Source organism: Primulina huaijiensis, chromosome 14 (genome assembly GCF_012295235.1).
Source record: "Primulina huaijiensis isolate GDHJ02 chromosome 14, ASM1229523v2, whole genome shotgun sequence".
In the NCBI taxonomy this organism is placed as follows: domain Eukaryota; kingdom Viridiplantae; phylum Streptophyta; class Magnoliopsida; order Lamiales; family Gesneriaceae; genus Primulina; species Primulina huaijiensis.
The window spans coordinates 13,112,891-13,131,733 of NC_133319.1; the positions used below are offsets into that span (position 1 = coordinate 13,112,891).

The following is an 18,843-nucleotide window of genomic DNA, read 5'->3' on the forward strand; positions in this document are numbered from 1 at the left end:
ATTGAGATCCACCAGTATATATATATATATTATCGTGTGTGGACATATTATCCGAAATAAAGTTATCTATCAATCGTTTTCGTCTGGTTGGAAGCTCGTGGTTGTGTAGATATGAGTTAGTGAATGTGAAAAATGATGTTTGAAAATATAAAAATACAACAATTATTGAAAAGATAGACTTGCATTGGTGAAGGGAGATGTGAGGGAATCAATTAAATTAGTTGCATATCTCTATCAAAAGTTTTAAAAAGTTTTTAATATTTTTTTAAACCCAATTAATAATTATATGAATGGAGTGCATGACTATATAAAATATTCTAACCAACATTTATTTATTTATTTTTATAAAAAATATGATTCATAAATATTTAAGTATTAATCAATTCACAAAAACTTTTATGTGACCGTCTCACGAATCAATTGTGTGAGACATATCTCTAATCCGATCCATGAAAAAACATTATTTTTATGTTAAAAATATTACTTTTCATTATAAATATGGATCGATTCGACTCATGTCACGGATATAGATATACGAAATATTATGCAACAAGTATAGGTATCGACTCAAGCTTACTATTATTATATTCATATAATTTATCCCAAATCATATCTCTAGCATGTTTCTCAAATAACTTAATGATATAAAATTTTTAAAAAAAATCAGAATTATTCAACGATGAAGATATATGTACATTGAATTTTAATTTTAGGTATGTAATAATTTTTCCATTATAATTTTTTAATTTATTTAATAAAAAATTTTATATGTGTGTATAATTATGTCAGATTAGTTACTTATATATTTTATTGAATATTTTTAATTCCCTATATATCTTGAAGTCCACACTTAAATTATTTATGTGCATCTCATTATTGCCGAGTTTGAAATTTTCTAAGTGTCAGTCTTAAGCCATATCAATTCATTGGATGTGCAAAATTTAAGTTTGATTTTGACAATGAGAAATAATGAGTTTGGAAAAATATAATATTTTAAAATTTTTGATTTATTGCTTTATCAATTTCTTGAATTATACGATTGAGATATTGTTTTATTTATAATCATAAGTTCAATATTAAATTTTAAATATGAAATTAAATTGCATGTTGCAAAATAATGCATTCATGAAATACTAGCAATTTTCCATAAAAATTAGCAACGCTTTTAATATGAATTGTGATATATCTATACATAAAGTCCTATAACATATTTTTATCGTGAAGGTTTTTAAATAAATTTATTAAAAATCAATTTTAAAAAGGCAAAATAAGCTAGTTAATAACTTAAGATGAAAATTATGCATATGTAAGATCGAACGCTTATCGTTTTATCAAAAGTTATAAATAACGATAATGATATAATTGAATCTTTTAAGGTATATTTCAACCCAAGTGTCACGTTGGACAATCATTGCGTTACTTGCAATGCACATGAATCGAACTCGTGATTTTGACTTTGATACTAATTGTAAGTCAATCGGTTGACTCCTCACTAAAAGTATAACTATTGTTATTGATACAACTCAAATTTTTGAAGAAAAAATATTTTAAATTTTTTTATATCAATTTATGAAAACTCAATGGTAGGAAAAGAAAAACATTGAATACAAGTATTTTCGAAATTATAAAAATTTGAACAATCGGAACTAAATTTACATCAAACAAATTAAATTTTAGATCTAACAATAAAAACTTTCACGAAATCCTATGTTTCCATGGAATACATAATAATTCAACGACATTTTACGAATCAATGGACAAAATCGTGGGCAAGAGAAACGAGGGAATTGGAAGGAAATTAGAAAGAATAGAGGGGTCTGTTGGCAAATATAAATAACAAAATTAATTAATTAATTTCAAGGGAGGGAAAATAGCAATAAAGAAACTGAACTGAAACCGAAGCTCGGGCTCAAGCTGAAACTGCAAAAATCGAATCCTTCCTCCTTTGAATTTTTTTTTTCAATAAATTTAACAAATATTTATCGAAAAATCCGTCGCATAGAAGAAATCAGGGACAATGGCAACGATTAGAATCCCAGAAGTTGTTCCTTCTCCAGCCCAAGACAGCGAAAAACTCAAGAAAGCTTTTCAAGGTACACTTTTTCTCCACACACAGCACAATCTTGTTTGTGGGTCATTGTTGTTTTTTGTTAATCCAATTGAGTGATCATGATCTTATGTTTTTATTCAGTTTCTTCTTTGATTTATTGGTGATTTTGTGAAGATATATTGGAAGTTATGTATTCTTCAGACGTTTGTTGTTGGTTTGTAGGATATGGTACGGATGAGAAGGAGATAATAAGGATTTTGGGGCGCAGAAATGCTAGCCAGAGGAAGGAGATCAGAGATACTTACCAGCAGCTTTACAACAAGTCCCTCATCGATGTTCTTTTCTCGGAATTATCTGGCGATTTCAGGGTAATTTTTTTTGGAAAATTAATTGAAGTCAGTTTAAGGCATCCGTTATCCTTAGTGTTTTTAAGTAGAAATTGAAGGCGGGTTGGATACCAAATCTGGATCAGTTGCGTTTTGTAGCCTTAAATTTATGGGTATATAGAAAAGCTGTTATTATGATGTTTTTATGTTTAATTCAATTTGAGGTTCCATGTTATTTGGCTGTTTAGAGTTGGGTTGATCTTCTCTGCTGATTATTGCAAGTGTTTTTTTTATTGATGGATTATAGAAAGCGGTGATCTTATGGGCTTACGATCCAGCCGAAAGAGATGCAAGGCTTGCAAATGAGGCCTTGAAATCAAAGAGAAAAAGTATTGCTGAGTTACAAGTAATAGTAGAGATAGCATGTGCGGCATCACCTCATCATCTGGTTGCCGTAAGGAAAGCATATTGTTCTTTGTTCGACATTTCACTCGAAGAAGATATAGTATCTAATGTATCTCAGCCTGTCCAGAAGGTAATTTGTTTCTATGTTGGAAAATATGATGAATTTGATTACACAACTTGTGATAAATTTGATTGGAAATGCTTCTGACTTCAGATCCTTAGCAACGTTAAAGAACATCATTCTGGTTTTTGGATAAAAAATTGTTTCTTATATGCACAATGGTTGTCTGCTTCGAAGCTGTGCTCAATAACTTTCCAAAGAACGTCTGTCTAAAAAGTTATAGTTGTTAGTGGTGTGGTTCAACTCAAATTGTATAGTAGCTCATGTATCTGGTTTTGATTCATCTTCCACATATGCTACCACACAGAACAGTAGATGCAGTTGTTACTGCCTAACAATGTCTTTTCGACCATATGCCACATAGGCCTCGTATAGGTCGGCATATGCAATGGCTGATGACTGACAATGTTGCCTTGAAAGGGGTTAAACAGTTCCACTTTGTTTATAAGATGACATGCTACCAAAGAGGAATCCTGAGATAACCTTTTGAACACTCTCGAATTTTGCGTCAAACCATTTAAAAAATACATTAGATCAAAAGTAACATAATCAATCATACTTCAACTGGTCTGTTCTGTCCATTCTAACTCTTCTAATATACGGTTATTGAAAAGATATTGGTAAGTTTAGCGAGGTCATACAGACACGACAAAGAAGTGGTTGATTCAACTTTAGCCAAACTGGAGGCAGCAAAACTACATGATGCTATTGTAGCAAAAAAGCTTGACGATGAGGAGCTTGTGCTTGTGCTCAGCATAAGGAATATGTTTCAGCTCAGAGAAACTTTCAAGTGTTACAAGGATAATTATGGGATATCAATAGAGCAGGTTTAGCATTTTAATCATATTATTTAAGTCATTCTGAGCGCCATTTTTACAATTTTCTTTGTTCACAGGACATAATGGCTTGTGGAAAAGGCATTTTGGAATCTATTATGAAAGTAGCCATTTGGTGCATAGATACACCGGAAAAGCACTTTGCCGAGGTGAATCATAAACATCAAATTTCTGCTTTTTACTTTGAAGTTTTTTCCAAAAACAACCAGTTTGTTATATATCAAACAATATATTTTGAAATTAAATTATGTATATCTAGAAGTTCGACTGTATTTCGAATTGAAGAGATATTGGTAGAGTTTAAGAGCATACTGTATGCCTCGATGATCAAACTTTATTTCTTCTACTTTAAATTCCAACACATCACGGCTGACTGGATGCGGAAACTCCTCCCAGGTTATTAGAGCCTCAATAGTGGGGCTCGGAACCGATGAAGATTCGCTGAGCAGAGCCATAGTTAGTCGAGCAGAAATCGATTTGATGAAAGTCAGGGGAGAATATTTCGAAGCAAACAGATCGAGTATGGACAATGCAGTGATTAACGACACTTCTGGGGATTACAAGGACTTCTTGATGACTTTACTTGGTGCAAATATCTGATTCTTTCCAAGTAAAACGCATATTCTCGTGCAATAAGTGATTTGATTTCTTTGCAAGAGGATTCAAATTAAAATGCTTGATGTGGATTATTAGGTAGTTGAAGGCAGTAAAAATTATATTGGATTTGGTGGGAATTTGGCACTCTTGTTGCTATAAAAAGTTGTAGATGGTTGAAAAAAATATTAGTTTTATTTTATATCTACTTGTTTTTCTTGGAAAACAATAAATAGGTGAAGGCTGTTTGTTTGTTTGTGAAAATGAGAAATCTTCAGCTTGTTTATGTGTTGGTTCTGTCATATTAATTAAATTCTATGTATATCCTTCGTATTTATCAATATATTTCAACCTTTTGCATATTTACATTTATACAAAAATTAATGTGAGATTGTTTTACATGTCAATTTTGTAAAACAAATATTCTATTTGAGCACTCATGAAAAAATATTACTTTTTATTGTAAAATATGGACACGAATGACTCGTATCACAAATAATATGTGGAATCGTCTCACTAGAGACATACTTATTCATTTACTTCACATATATTCTTATTTTAAATTATTTACTAACGGTCATGCACACACTTTGTGTTCTATGATATAAGAATATTTTGTTTTATATAAATTTAATAATATTTTGTTTTAAAATTAAAATATATAGCGTAGTTATGATATTTTGACAAATGGATTGTATGATTTTAGTGCTGCATGATGTATTTTTTAAACTAAAATTTTTTTTTTGCTAGATAAAATTTTTATTTAACAAATTGTAAATTAATTGAATAGAATTTTTTTACAATTTTTTATTCTTCGGGAGTAGTTTTCTTTTATCCATATCACGAAATATTTTTTAAATTAAAATATTGTTTTGCTAGATAAAAGTTTTATCTAACAAATTGTAAATTAATTGAAAAATAATTGTATTTGCAAATGGAGTGATCATCCCAAAGAGACCAAGATAGTTACTCTAGCTGCATGTTATCTCTTTAACCATTTACTATTACTATTATATAAAGGCTAAAATAATCATCTGATTATGTTATCTCTTTAACCATTTAATCATCTGCTAGATGCATGTTCATCAAATTTACTCAGTTAGCAGGAAAAATAATCATCTCACTCTTTAAAATAGTTTTTCCACTTAAATCTCAAATATAACAATAACAGAAATCTTCTGATTTTCAGAAATAAATGAGTATCAAACTTATGCACTGAACATATATATATATGAATTTCATGACTAACAGATATCAATTCCATATATTTTATTCTTTTAAATGGTTAGGAATAAATAAGAAATAACATGAATAAAATATGTTCATAATATATAATCATATAATTATTTCATAAATTTTAGTGCTTCAAACATACAAACTTCAAGAATCATCCTTTGAACATGTAGATATAATAATTGGTCGGGTTTAACACAAATATATGAGTTAAAATAGAAAGCCCATTTACTGTAATATTCTTAATAAGTTTTGGTTGGTGTTTGAAAAAGTTCTGATCTTGCTACTGGAATGCTGATAAAAAATGGACATTAACAGCTTAGAAATAACGTTTTTCCTTGCTCAAATTTTAGCGGGAGTTGTTCGGAATTTTGTGTAACAATGATTTAGAATTTCGTGTGCTATTTTTTAAGATGAAATCTTACCATTAGCCTCTCATTATGCCATTATTTATCATAAATTTGAATAAATATGTCAGTTGCAAGATTTAAAACGGTTGCTGATTGTTAGTATGGTCTGCTGAATCTTGTATGTTGAAATAGATTACTGAAACTTGTCGTGCTCAAATTGTCTGCTGAAAATTGGGTTACCCTACTGAAATCAATAGATATGCTGAAATTGTTAGCTTTGCTGAAATTTGAGGTTTTCGTATCCCTACCTCTCTATGAGAAGTTTCATCCTCGAAAATTGATTTTTATTGTTGCTCGAAAAGATAAGGGCATCGCTTGCGCATTTCTTCTTCTAGTTCTAATGTATCTTCATGCTCCGTATGGTTGGACCATTGGACCTTGACGTAAGGTATAGACATTCATCTCAAAACTTGATCCATGGTGTCAAATACGCAGATTGGGATTTATTCGTACAATAGGTTCTTATTCAGATTATCTTGAACTACCAAGGGTCCCATTTCTTGTACATTGCTCAGACCGGATATGTATCCCCTTAGTTGTGATACGTGGAAAACTGCATGAATTCTGGATAAGCTGCGTGATAAAGCCAATAGGTAAGCTAGTGTACCTGTTTTCTTTAGTATTTCAAATCCCACTTATCTTGGATTCAACTGCCTTGTTTTGTCAAATAGAATCACGCCTTTCATCGGATAAATCTTCACGTAAAATTTTTCCATGATTTCAAATGCTAATGGTCTCTTTTTTAGTTTTGGTCAAATATTTTGACGATCTTGGGCCACCTTGAGCCTTTCTACAATGATCTTAGTTTTATCCATAGTAGCTTGAATGAGTTCAGGTCCGGTGATGGTCTTCTCTCTACCGACACTTTCTCCCATAAAGAGCTTTATAAGGAGCCATACCCAAACTTCTATGTAAGCTGTTGTAGGAAAATTCTACCAGAGATAGTGATCACTCTAGTTTGAGCTCAAACCTAATGCACAGACCTGCAACATGTCCTCGAGCGTTTGAGTAGTTCTCTCGGTCTGTCCGTCAATCTACAAGTGCTATGTTTTGCTAATAGTTACCTTCGTACCCATCGCCTCTTGGAAGATTTTCCGAAATCTCGATGCAAATCTTGGATCTCTATCAGAGACAATGCTCACTGGTACTCCATGCAATCTCACTATACTATCCATGTAGAGGGCTGACAATTTATCCAAATTTTAGTTCATGTGTTTAGGTAGGAAATGTGCGGATTTAATGAGTGTATCTACAATCACAGATCCCATCGTGGTTCTGTCGTGATTTTGGCAATCCCACTACTAAATCCATGAAAATATTCTCCCATTTTCATTTCGGGATTCTAAAGGTTGAAGTAATCTACCGAGTTTTTGGTGTTCGGCTTTCACTTACTGTCATACCAAGCGCTTGGAGAAGAAGTTTGCAACATCTCTCTTCATCTCACTCTACCAAAATTTCTTCTTTAGGTACTTGTATATTTTGATGCTTCCAAGAAGACTGAAAATTTTGATTTGTGCGCATCTGACATGAATTCTTTTCGTAAGTTTTCAATGTTTGGCGCACAATGTCTATCTTGCATCCAAGCACGCATTTGTGGTCAATTTGATATTCAAAATTCTTTTCTTCTTTGATTTGGGCTTTGATTTTTTTCAATTTAGGAACTTGGTCCTGACTTAGCTTATTTCTCTCACGCAGACATGGTTCAATAGATAGAGATGCGAGGATCATTTTTCCATGTTCTAGCGACTTAGAGCGTCAGCTTCTTTGTTGGATTTCCCCGGGTGGAAACTTATTGTCAGGTCAGAGTATTTCAAAAGATCTATCCACTTTTTTTTTGTCTCATATTCAATTCCTTTTGTGTGGAAAAATATTTGAGAATATAGTGTAGTGAAGATTTACCATTTAGCCTCCTACATATAATGCCTCTAAATATTCAGAGCAAACACTATTGGAACTAACTCAAGGTTGCGAGTAAGGTATTTTGCTCATATGAATTCAACTGTCTTGATGCGTGTAAATCACACTTCCCTCTTTCATGTACTGTTGCGTGATTTCTTACCACAAGTGTATGATGTCAAACTTTATACTCTGTTAAGTACGTATATCGCCCTACAGAAAATGAATAATATAATATTATACTAAGTAATATAATGAAAATAATCTTAAATTTATCTAGAAAATCAAATATGAGATTTATGATAGAAATCGACAAAAATAATAACAAGGGAATCAATGAGAGATAAATGCTAGAGGATTGATTTCACTTAGCTATCCACTATGGTTAGTTTCTCTCAATGTCTATATAATAAATTCTTCTAGTTTATTATACAATAATTCTCAATCTTTTATACTCCATTTCCTAAGTGATACGTAAAAATGTGTGATTGAATATCGATTCCGATATCCCTATTAAAAATCAAATGTTAAATAATATAATTTGCACAATAATTCTCGTTATGGAATCAATGTATTTTTAGGCCCCCGAACTCTATAACAACAAAGATGTATTTTCATATGGTCATATTAAAAATCCGCTGTCTCGAGGGCTAGATTTCAAATAAATATGACGACTAAATTAGCGATCAATTAATTAAGAGCAAAAAAAAATCAAGGAAACACAAATAAAATAAGAAAAGAATTAAAATATATAATCAAAAGGTCAAAACCATAGTTTCTAGTCAAGCTATATCATCTTCTAGAAAATTAAATTTGTTCTTATTTCTATTGGGAAAATGCATGAGATTCAAAAACCAGCCGATGAGATAAATGACTTATCATTTAGCAACATTGAATGCAATTCTTCTGAATATAGTAATCAATCATATCTGCACAAAGGAAGGTATAAAACGATACACCTTCTCTAGTCCAGCACGATGTAAGAACATGATCAGCCAGAAATCAAAACTAATTGGATTGCAACTAATGAGAGCAAGGCTAAGCATAGAAGACTTCATTATGTTGAACAGTAGAGTTCTAAGTTTAGACAGACATGCCTAAAATTCAGTAAAGGTCAAGCTGGTCATGATCATCATACCAGCTCAAATTGGTTTCGCAAGAAGCCAAGTGCTACTACTTAAATTATAATTCACCCAAGTGTATGTTGTCTGCAAGTAATATATTTCATAAGTACGAGATCGATCCACAGAGAGCTTATTTTAAGTTTAAATTTATTAGTTTATAAATTATCAAATACAAAAATGAAGTTTACAAATTATAAATTTTGTCAAGGCTCTAGGATTTATTCTTGATTTATGTAATATTGTTTAACTAAAAGTAAATCACCATAATTAATGGTTACAAGAAAAAGAAAATTAAATATTTAAACACATACATAATATAATATAGTTCCCACTATGAAAAATAAAGAATTAACCGATATTTTATATATGGTATATATGATTATATATATAACTGTATAAATATAAAATTGTATAAAATAAATGTTAAATTAAATCATTATATTTCATTTAGAACAATAGACAGAGCCACGCTATTGCCTAAATGATATATATGATTTAATAAGTTAGTTGCGGTAAAGTAAAAGTTAGACGCGAAAAGTAAAAGTTAGTTGCAATAAGATAAATGTTAGTTGCAATAAAGTAAATGTTAGATTGTTAGATGCTAGTATTAAATCATAATATTTCATTTAGAACAATCGGCAGAGCCATGCTATTGTCTAAATGAAATATATGATATAATTATATATATATATATAATAACAATAATAATAATTGATGAAATATTTATTGTATCAAAATTAAACAATAAATCAAGATAACCACTTCGATGGTATCAATCATTTGATGTAAATCGATAACAACAAATAATTCATTTTTATTCCTACAATAAAAAAAGCTAACTAAATGGAAAGAAATATAGAAAGAATATACAAAATATAAACAATCTTAATTCACCAAGAATTAATCCTCTTCACCTTGTCATATTAGATTTAGATTGTCATGAGCTTACTTTTTATCAACACTAAAATCATCACTCATAGTTGGGAAAGAAAATATATTGGAACTTAAAACTTTTATACACACACACACACTATATTTTACAATGGGATAGGATGCTCTTCAAGCTAACACAAAGCCTCTATTTATAGGCTAAATGAGAGGAAATGCCAAAATTTTCATTATTGCCAGGTAGTCGTAATAGTAGTTTTTGTCTCCTCCAACTTCAACTCCATGGCCCTTCTTTGAATGCTATGATCCACGACTTTAATATCCGAATTTGACTTTGCTCAAAACAGCAAACATGTAGGGCATTGTCTGTAGATGAATTTGGCCTTTTGGTTCACCTCATTTGGATAAATATTGGAATAATTATGATTTTTTTAGTATAAGCTGGTTATAGTAAAAGTAAATATGTCATCCTTTTGATATTTGCACAATTTGATCATCTTAATGAATTTTTTAGGCATTCATGTCTTCTGCAAAGTTGTAGGTACTTTCTCAAGGATTTCAAACATGTATGAATCACCTCAATTTGAATTTTGTAGCTCGAGTTATCATTATTTTACTAACATGTAGAAAACCTGAAAATAAAAGATATTTAGTTAGACATTTCAATATATAGCCAAAAAGATAATTCACACCACCCACCATAACATGTATAATATCAAGAATATTATTGTAAAGCCTCAACTCCATATTATTTCTGGTCAAAATATTTAATGAATAGCTGATTTTCACTCATGTAGTTGGAATGAATATTAACTCTCATTGAAAAAAAACTAAGTATTAAAGCAGACAATTAAATAAACTAATATTGAAAACAAAATAGGAAAATTTACAAAGAATAAAATTCTCCTTTTTTTCCTTCTTTTTTTTTAAAAATAACGTGAATGCAAAATTTTANTATTTATTTTTTTTCGTATAATAAAAAAAACTAAGAGAAGAAGATGAGATTATTCATACCTAAAAAAACATTAAAACATACTGTTGAATCACAAGTTTAGCATCACATGAATTTTCTTTTCTTACTCTTGGATGTTGGCCAATTAAGTTGAGATAAGAATGGATCTAGTTCATGACTAAATCTTTGCAGTAAATGAATAAGTTCACCTTCACTTGTAGCAGAAACTAACATCCTTCGTGAAGCTAATGAAATAAATCCCTATTCCACAAAATCATCAAAAAACGATAATNGGATGTTGGCCAATTAAGTTGAGATAAGAATGGATCTAGTTCATGACTAAATCTTTGCAGTAAATGAATAAGTTCACCTTCACTTGTAGCAGAAACTAACATCCTTCGTGAAGCTAATGAAATAAATCCCTATTCCACAAAATCATCAAAAAACGATAATAGTTTATCATAATAGTTGTTAACATTTAACAAACCAATTGGCTTATTGTGGATATTTAATTGTGCCCAGCAAACAGTATGAAATATTTCTTCCAAAGTACCGAAACCTCCTGGCAAAGCAATGAAGGCATCTGAATGTTCAATTATTTGAGTAATTCGTTCATACATATTGTCCACTTTCATTTCTTCTCCTATTGTTGGTCGTGTAAGATTGGCTAAAGTAATCGGAATAATGCCTAAGACTTCACTTCCGATTGTATGAGCAGCTTTTGCAACTTTTCCCATGAGGCCAACTTCACCACCACCATATACCAAATGAATCTTTTTTTAGCAAGTGTTATTCCAAGCTTTTCTGTTACTTCTTCATAAATTGAATCTTTTCCTGCACTAGGTCCACAAAATACATAAATATTTTTTATTTTACTTACCGTGGACATTGACATGTTGAGAAATATGTTTTCTGTAATTGTTAGATCGCAACATATGAATTTATAAGCATAACATGCCAAAAGTCAATATTTGAACAGGAAAATTATTATTATTCAAAGAAAATAAAATTGACAAAATTAAAACACATATATACAGCGTAGTTGTGATTGTGGCTCATATCTTCCTCTGATTTTACGTTCAGTAACAACTTCAACACCTTCTATGAGTCGAGGATATGCTTCCCATCCAATTTTCTTATAAATTGGCAAACATGGTCTTTTAACATCAGATTCCCCAGATGAAATTGTATATATATTTACTTATCTAAACAGATATGCGTTACTACAGTAGGATCTTTGTAAGGCTGATTCCACCGTCCATATTGATATTTCTCATGTTGAAATTGCTATCATAGTTTAAGAAGTTCATTTTGCACGTACCCACTAGAATGCGTATCAAGAACCTCTAGAAAATTATCCAAATGCTCTTTACTAAGACCATTCTTAATGAATAAAATTTTATCTTCTCTATTCATTGATGTCATTCCAACATTTTTGCATTTCCCTTTACAATTCTACCTTGCACATTTATGACATCCACCTATACGTTTAGCTCTTCGTTTTTTGGAATATGTGCTTTTACCAAATCTTGGCATATATCTTATTATTATTTCACTTGCTTTTCCAACCAATCGGAATTTTGCTTCAATTATCAAACGGACATCATTCGGTATATCATATAACATCATCAACCTTAGTCGCTCACATCTATCTTTATAAATTTTTTTCAACATATTATCAGATAAACAAGCAAAATATTTACGAAGATTCACAATATAAGCATTCATACTATTATTATTATTATTATTATTATTATTATTATTATTATTATTATTATTATTATTATTATTATTTTTGTTGTTGTTGTTGTTGTTGTTGTTGTTATTATTTATATTATTTATATTTCAATTATTTTGGGGAAACTGAAGAAACCGACTTAAACAGTCACGGAGTTCCGTTATCCCCAACTTAACCGGGAAATGAACTAGAATATGCAAAAACAAAATGAAAATATCAAACAACTATTGTACATCATATAAAAGCATAAACTCACCATTAAGAATTTCATTTTCTACAAAAGGCTTAAGTCTTTACCCATTAACTTTAAACACATCATTATTTTTAGGATTTTTAATATTAACAGCACCATGAGGATAAACAAATTTAACTATAAATGGTCATGACTATCTCGATCTTAGTTTTCATGGAAATAAATGCAAACAAGAATTATAAAGTAAAACTTTTTGTCCAATTTCAAATGACTTTCTCATAATATTTTTATCATGAAAGACTTTAGTTTTATCTTTATAAATCTTTGAATTTTCATATGCATAATTTCTTAATTCTTCAAGTTCATTTAATTGCAATTTTCTTAATTTAGATGCATCATCTAAATTAATATTAAATTTTTTAATTGTCCAATAAGCTTTATGTTCAAGTTCAACCGGTAAATGACAATGCTTACCAAAAACTAACCTATATGGTGACATCTCTAATGATGTTTTAAATGCAGTTCTATATGCCCATAATGCATCAGTTAATCTTAAAGACCAATATTTTCGATTTGGATTAATTGTTTTTTTCTAAAATTTGTATTATTTATCTATTTGCAAGTTCAACTTGACCATTACTTTGAGGATGATATGGAGTAGAAACTTTACGTGTAATACCATATTTTCTTAACAAAGAAGAAAATGATTTATTTATAAAGTGACTTCCCCCATCACTAATTATTGCTCTAGGTATTCCAAATCGGCTAAAAATATTTTCTTTTAAAAATTTTATAACAATTTTATGATCATTAGTTCTACATGCAATTGTTTCAATCCATTTTGAAATATAATCAACAACGACTGAAATGTACATAAATCCAAAAGATAATGGAAATGGACCCATAAAATCTATCTCCCAACTATCAAATCTTTCAATAATTGTGATTGGATTTAAAGAAATCATATTTCGTTTTGAAATTGATCCCATCTTCTGACAGTTTTCAGAAGATTTGCAAAATAAATGCGTATCTTTGAATAAAGCCGGCCAATAAAATCCACATTGTAAGATTTTTGTAGATGTTTTATTGGATGAAAAATGACCTCCACATGCTTCAAAATGACAAAATTTAATAAAATTACTTACTTCATTGTCGGGTATGCATCGTTGAAAATTTTGGTCAGGACAATACTTAAACCAGTAAGGATCATCCCACTAAAATTTTTTTACTTCTATCAAGAATTTAATCTTATCCTGTGAATTCCAATGAGAAGGCATTTTATTTGTCACAAGAAAATTTACAATATTAGCAAACCATGGCATAATAGTAGCATAAAACAACTGATCATCTGAAAAATTTACATTTATTGGTTTTTCATTACGAAATGATTCAATCATTATTTTAGATATATGATCAACTACAACATTTTCTTTTCTTTTTTTTCTCTTTAATTATAATATCAAATTCTTGTAACAATAAGATCTACCGTATTAATCTTGGTTTAGCATCTTGTTTATTGATAAATATTTTAGGACAGAATGATCGGTGTAAACAATAGTAGTAGAACCACTTAAATAAGATCGAAACTTATCTAATGCAAATACTACTGAAAGTAATTCTTTTTCAATAGTTGAATAATTTATTTGGGCACTATTTAAGGTTCTACTAGCATAATAGATTGCATAAGGTTTTCTTCTTTTCTTTGTCCTAACACAGCTTCTATAGCATAATCACTTGCATCACACATTAATTCAAATGGTAAAGACCAATCTGGAGGTTGTAAAATAGGTGATGCAATTAAAAGATTAATTATTTTTTTAAAAGCATTTTCACATTTCTGAGTCCATTCAAATTGTGTGTCTTTTGTTAAAAGATTTGAAATTGGTTTAGATATTATACTGAAATTTTTTATAAACCTTCTATAAAATCCTGCATGACCCAAGAATGATCGAACTTCTTTGACCGTTTTTGGTGATGTTAAATTAGCAATAACATCAACTTTGATTTTATCAACTTCAATTCCTTTTTCAGATATCACATGTCCTAAAACAATCCCAAATTTAACCATATAATAGCATTTTTCCCAATTTAAAACAAGATTTTTTTCTTCACATCTTTTTAATACTTCTTCTAGGTTTTTAAAACAATTTTCAAATGAGTTTCCAAAAAAAATTATATCATCCATAAAATTTTTTACAAATTCTTCAATCATATCACTGAAAATACTTAACATGCATCTTTGAAAAGTAGCCGGAGCATTACATAAACCAAATGACATTATTTTAAATGCAAAAGTTCCAAAAGGACAAGTGAAAGTAGTTTTTTCTTGATCTTCTAATGATATCGGTATTTGATAATACCCCGAATACCCATCAAGAAAACAGTAATAAGAATTACCTGCTACTTTTCTAGAATTTGATCCAAAAATGGCAATGGGAAATGATCGTTTCTAGTTGCATCATTTAATTTTCTATAATCAATACACATACGCCAACTAGATGGAATTCTAGCTTGTAATAACTCTCTCTTTTCATTTTTTATAATAGTGATGCCTGACTTTTTAGGTACTACTTGTGTTGAACTTACTCATTTACTATCTTAGATTGGATAGATAATTCCATCATCTAATAGTTTTAATACTTCATTCTTAACAACTTCCTTCATATGTGGATTTAACATTCTTTGTGGTTGTTGATATGTTTTAGTATTTTCTTCCAAGTGAATTCTGTGTGTGCAAATTAAAGGATTTATACCTTTTATATCTTTCAAAGTCCATCCAATTGCATTTTTATATTTTTTTAAGTAATTTAATTAATTCTTCTTCTTGATTTGGTATAAGAGTGGAAGAAATTACAACAGGATATGTTTTATTTTCATCAAGAAATACATATTTCAATTCTAATGGTAAAACTTTTAATTCAAGTTTTGTATTATTATCTTCTTTAAAATTATTTTCAAACTCAAAATTTTCTATTGAAAAAACTTCAGATTTTTGTTTTAACTTTTCTTCCACAATTGTTTCAATTTCATTAATACTTGATTGTTTACCTAAATTGAACACATTAAGTTCTAGAGTCATATTTCTAAAAGACAATTTCATTATTCCATTTCGACAATTAATTAAAGCATTTGAAGTTGCTAGAATTGGTCGTCTCAATATTAGTGGAATTTCATTATGTACTTCTATTGGTTGTGTATCCAAAACAATAGAATCTATAGGATATATGAATTTATCAACTTGAACCAACACATCTTCTACAATACCTCTAGGTATTTTGATTGACTTATCTGCCAGTAAGAGAGTAACAGAAGTGAGTTTTAATTCTCCTAAATTAATTTTTTCATAAACTGAATAAGGAAGTAATTTCACACTTGCTCCCAAATCTAACAAAACTTTTTTAATTTTATTTTCTCCAATGATACATGAAATTGTTGGATAACCAGGATATTCATATTTTAAACTAGAATTATTTTGAAGAATAGAACTTACTTGTTCAGCCAAGAATGATTTCTTCTTCAAATGCAATTTTCTATTCACAGTACATAAGTCTTTTAAAAATTTTGCATAGAAAGATACTTGTTTAATAGCATCTAATAATGGAATATTTATCTTTATTTGTTTAAAAATTTCATAGATATCAGAATCATTTTTTTGTTTTTTATGATTTGTTAATGCATGAGGAAATTGTGTAGGTTTATTTGACTTATTTACTATTTCAGATGATTTATCATTCACCATATTATTCTTCGAATTTAAAGTATCATCATTCTCAAAAGTATCAGGATTATCATCCTTACTCTTTAAATTTAAATGATCCTTGTTTTCATTACTATATGGATCATTAACTATTTTACAACTTCTAAGGATAATAACAGATTTTATTTGATCAATTTTATTATTATTTAATTCTTGATTTTGATTTTTAGGATTATGTTGAGGTTGAGATGAAAATTTTCTTTTTTCACGAATATTAAGTGCAGATACAAATTTTGCAAGAGTTTCTTTCAAATCACTCAGAGATTGACTGTTTTGAATATTGATAGACTCTTGCTTTTGGATAAATGCATGAATTACGTATTCAAAGTTTTTTCTTGGAGGTGTAACATAGGGAATATAACCTTGATGATTTTGGTTATTTTGAAGATATTGTTGTGAATGTTGTGCATTATTATCATTCCTCCAACTAAAATTAGGATGATTTTTCCATCCAGGATTAAATGATTGTGAAAAAGATCTAATATTTGTTTTTTATAATCGGTAACATAATTTCCTTGTTCGTGGAGACATTCTTTAAATGAAGGTAATGTTGGACAATATTTTGTTGAATGATCATGTGTATCACATATATGACAAATAATTTCTTGAATACTTTTTAATTGACCACTCTTTTTCATTTCTAATGACTCAATTTTTCTAGCTAAAGATGCAAGTTTAGCTTGAATATCTATATCATCTTCAAGATTATAGATACAACCCCCATTTGCTGAATTATTGATTTTAGTTGTTGGTGGTTCTATTATACCTATATTATCCCAATTTTGAGCATTTTTTGCTAATGAATCCAAATACTCCATAGCTTCATTTGGGTCTTTATCTTCAAAAGTTCAATTATTCATGAATTCTATCATTTGCCTATCTTTAGGTATTAGACCTTCATAAAAGTGAGAAACTATTCTCGATGTTTCAAAACCATGATGTGGGCATGTATTAAGTAATTCATTATATCTATTCCAACATTGATAAAATGTTTCTCCTTGTTTTTGAGAAAAAGTAGTAATTTGTCTGTGAAAAGAGTTTGTTTTATGGGAAGGGAAAAACTTTTTAAGAAATTATTGTTGCATTTCTTCCCATGAACTTATTGAACTCGATCTCAAATTTTGTAGCTATTTTAACTTTATCTTTTAAAGAAAAAGGGAAAAGCTTTAATCGAACTATATCTATGCTACAATTTTGATCATTATAAGTGTTACAAACTTCCTCAAATTCTCTTAGATGTAAATATGGATTTTCAGAATCTAAGCCATGAAAATTTTGTAAAAGTTAAATAATTTGAGGTTTGAAGTTGAAATTAGATGCATCATGAGGAAAAACTAAAAAAGATGAGACACTAGTTCTAATAGGGTACATATGGTGCCTAAGTGTTCTTAATTGATCATGTTCTTGATTATTATTATTATTATTATTGTTATCATTATCTTGATTATTTGAATTATCATCCATGTTTAAATTATTTTCAGATACTCGAATAAGTCTACCATTTTTTACGACTCTAAATACTCATACAAGTAAAAGCAACACAATACTTATAAATAAAACATAAATAACAAATATAAACTTAATTTATACCTCCCCAACAACGACGCCAAAAACTTGCTACTACTTAAATTATAATTCACCCAAGTATAGGTTGTCTGCAAGTAATATATTTCGTAAGCATGAGATCAATCCATAGAGAGGTTATTTTAAATTTAAATTTATTAGTTTATAAATAACCAAATGCAAGAATGAAGTTTACAAATTATAAATTTTGTCAAGGCTCTAGGATTTATTCTTGATTTATGTAATATTGTTTCACTAAAGTTAAAACAAAGGAAACTACCATAATTAATGGTTCCAAGAAAAAAAATTAAATATTTAAACACATACATAATATAATATAGTTCTCACTATAAAAAATACCGAATTAACCGATATTATATATATGGTACCAATGATTATATATAATTGTATAAATATAAAATTGCATAAAATAAATGTTAAATTAATTCATTACATTTCATTTAGAACAATCGGCAGAGCCACGCTATTGCCTAAATGAAATATATGATTTAATAACTTAGTTGCGGTAAAGTAAAAATTAGATGCGAGAAAGTAAAAGTTAGTTGCGAAAAGTAAAAGTTAGTTGCAATAAGATAAATGTTAGTTGCAATAAAGTAAATGTTAGATTGTTAGATGCTAGTATTAAATCATAATATTTCATTTAGAACAACCGACAGAGCCACGCTATCGTCTAAATGAAATATATGATATAATTATATATATATAACAACAATAATAATAATTGATGAAATATTTA

At 29.1% G+C, this 18,843-nt stretch overlaps 1 protein-coding gene and 1 non-coding gene across 2 annotated transcripts; both read left to right on the forward strand.

Annotated features, from left to right (window-relative positions):
• The first annotated feature begins 1,855 nt into the window (after positions 1-1,855).
• On the forward strand, positions 1,856-4,617 carry LOC140957645 (annexin D3). Its single transcript, XM_073414978.1, has 6 exons — positions 1,856-2,093; positions 2,273-2,418; positions 2,684-2,911; positions 3,517-3,729; positions 3,798-3,887; positions 4,135-4,617. Exons 1-6 carry the CDS (start codon positions 2,018-2,020, stop codon positions 4,336-4,338), a joined length of 957 nt encoding a protein of 318 aa, XP_073271079.1. The 5' UTR covers positions 1,856-2,017; the 3' UTR covers positions 4,339-4,617.
• A 12,836-nt stretch (positions 4,618-17,453) lies between these two features.
• Positions 17,454-17,557, forward strand: LOC140958155 (small nucleolar RNA R71). The gene has a single exon (XR_012171750.1). It is a non-coding gene; the product is annotated as a small nucleolar RNA R71 (small nucleolar RNA).
• Positions 17,558-18,843: the final 1,286 nt, after the last annotated feature.

Excerpts from the sequence above, each read along its gene's own strand:
- LOC140957645 (XM_073414978.1), top strand. The coding sequence starts at position 2,018 with ATGGCAACGATTAGAATCCCAGAAGTTGTTCCTTCTCCAGCCCAAGAC. Across the intron at positions 2,094-2,272 it reads ACTCAAGAAAGCTTTTCAAG|GATATGGTACGGATGAGAAG; the intron begins GTACACTTTTTC and ends GTTGGTTTGTAG. Across the intron at positions 3,888-4,134 it reads CGGAAAAGCACTTTGCCGAG|GTTATTAGAGCCTCAATAGT; the intron begins GTGAATCATAAA and ends AACTCCTCCCAG.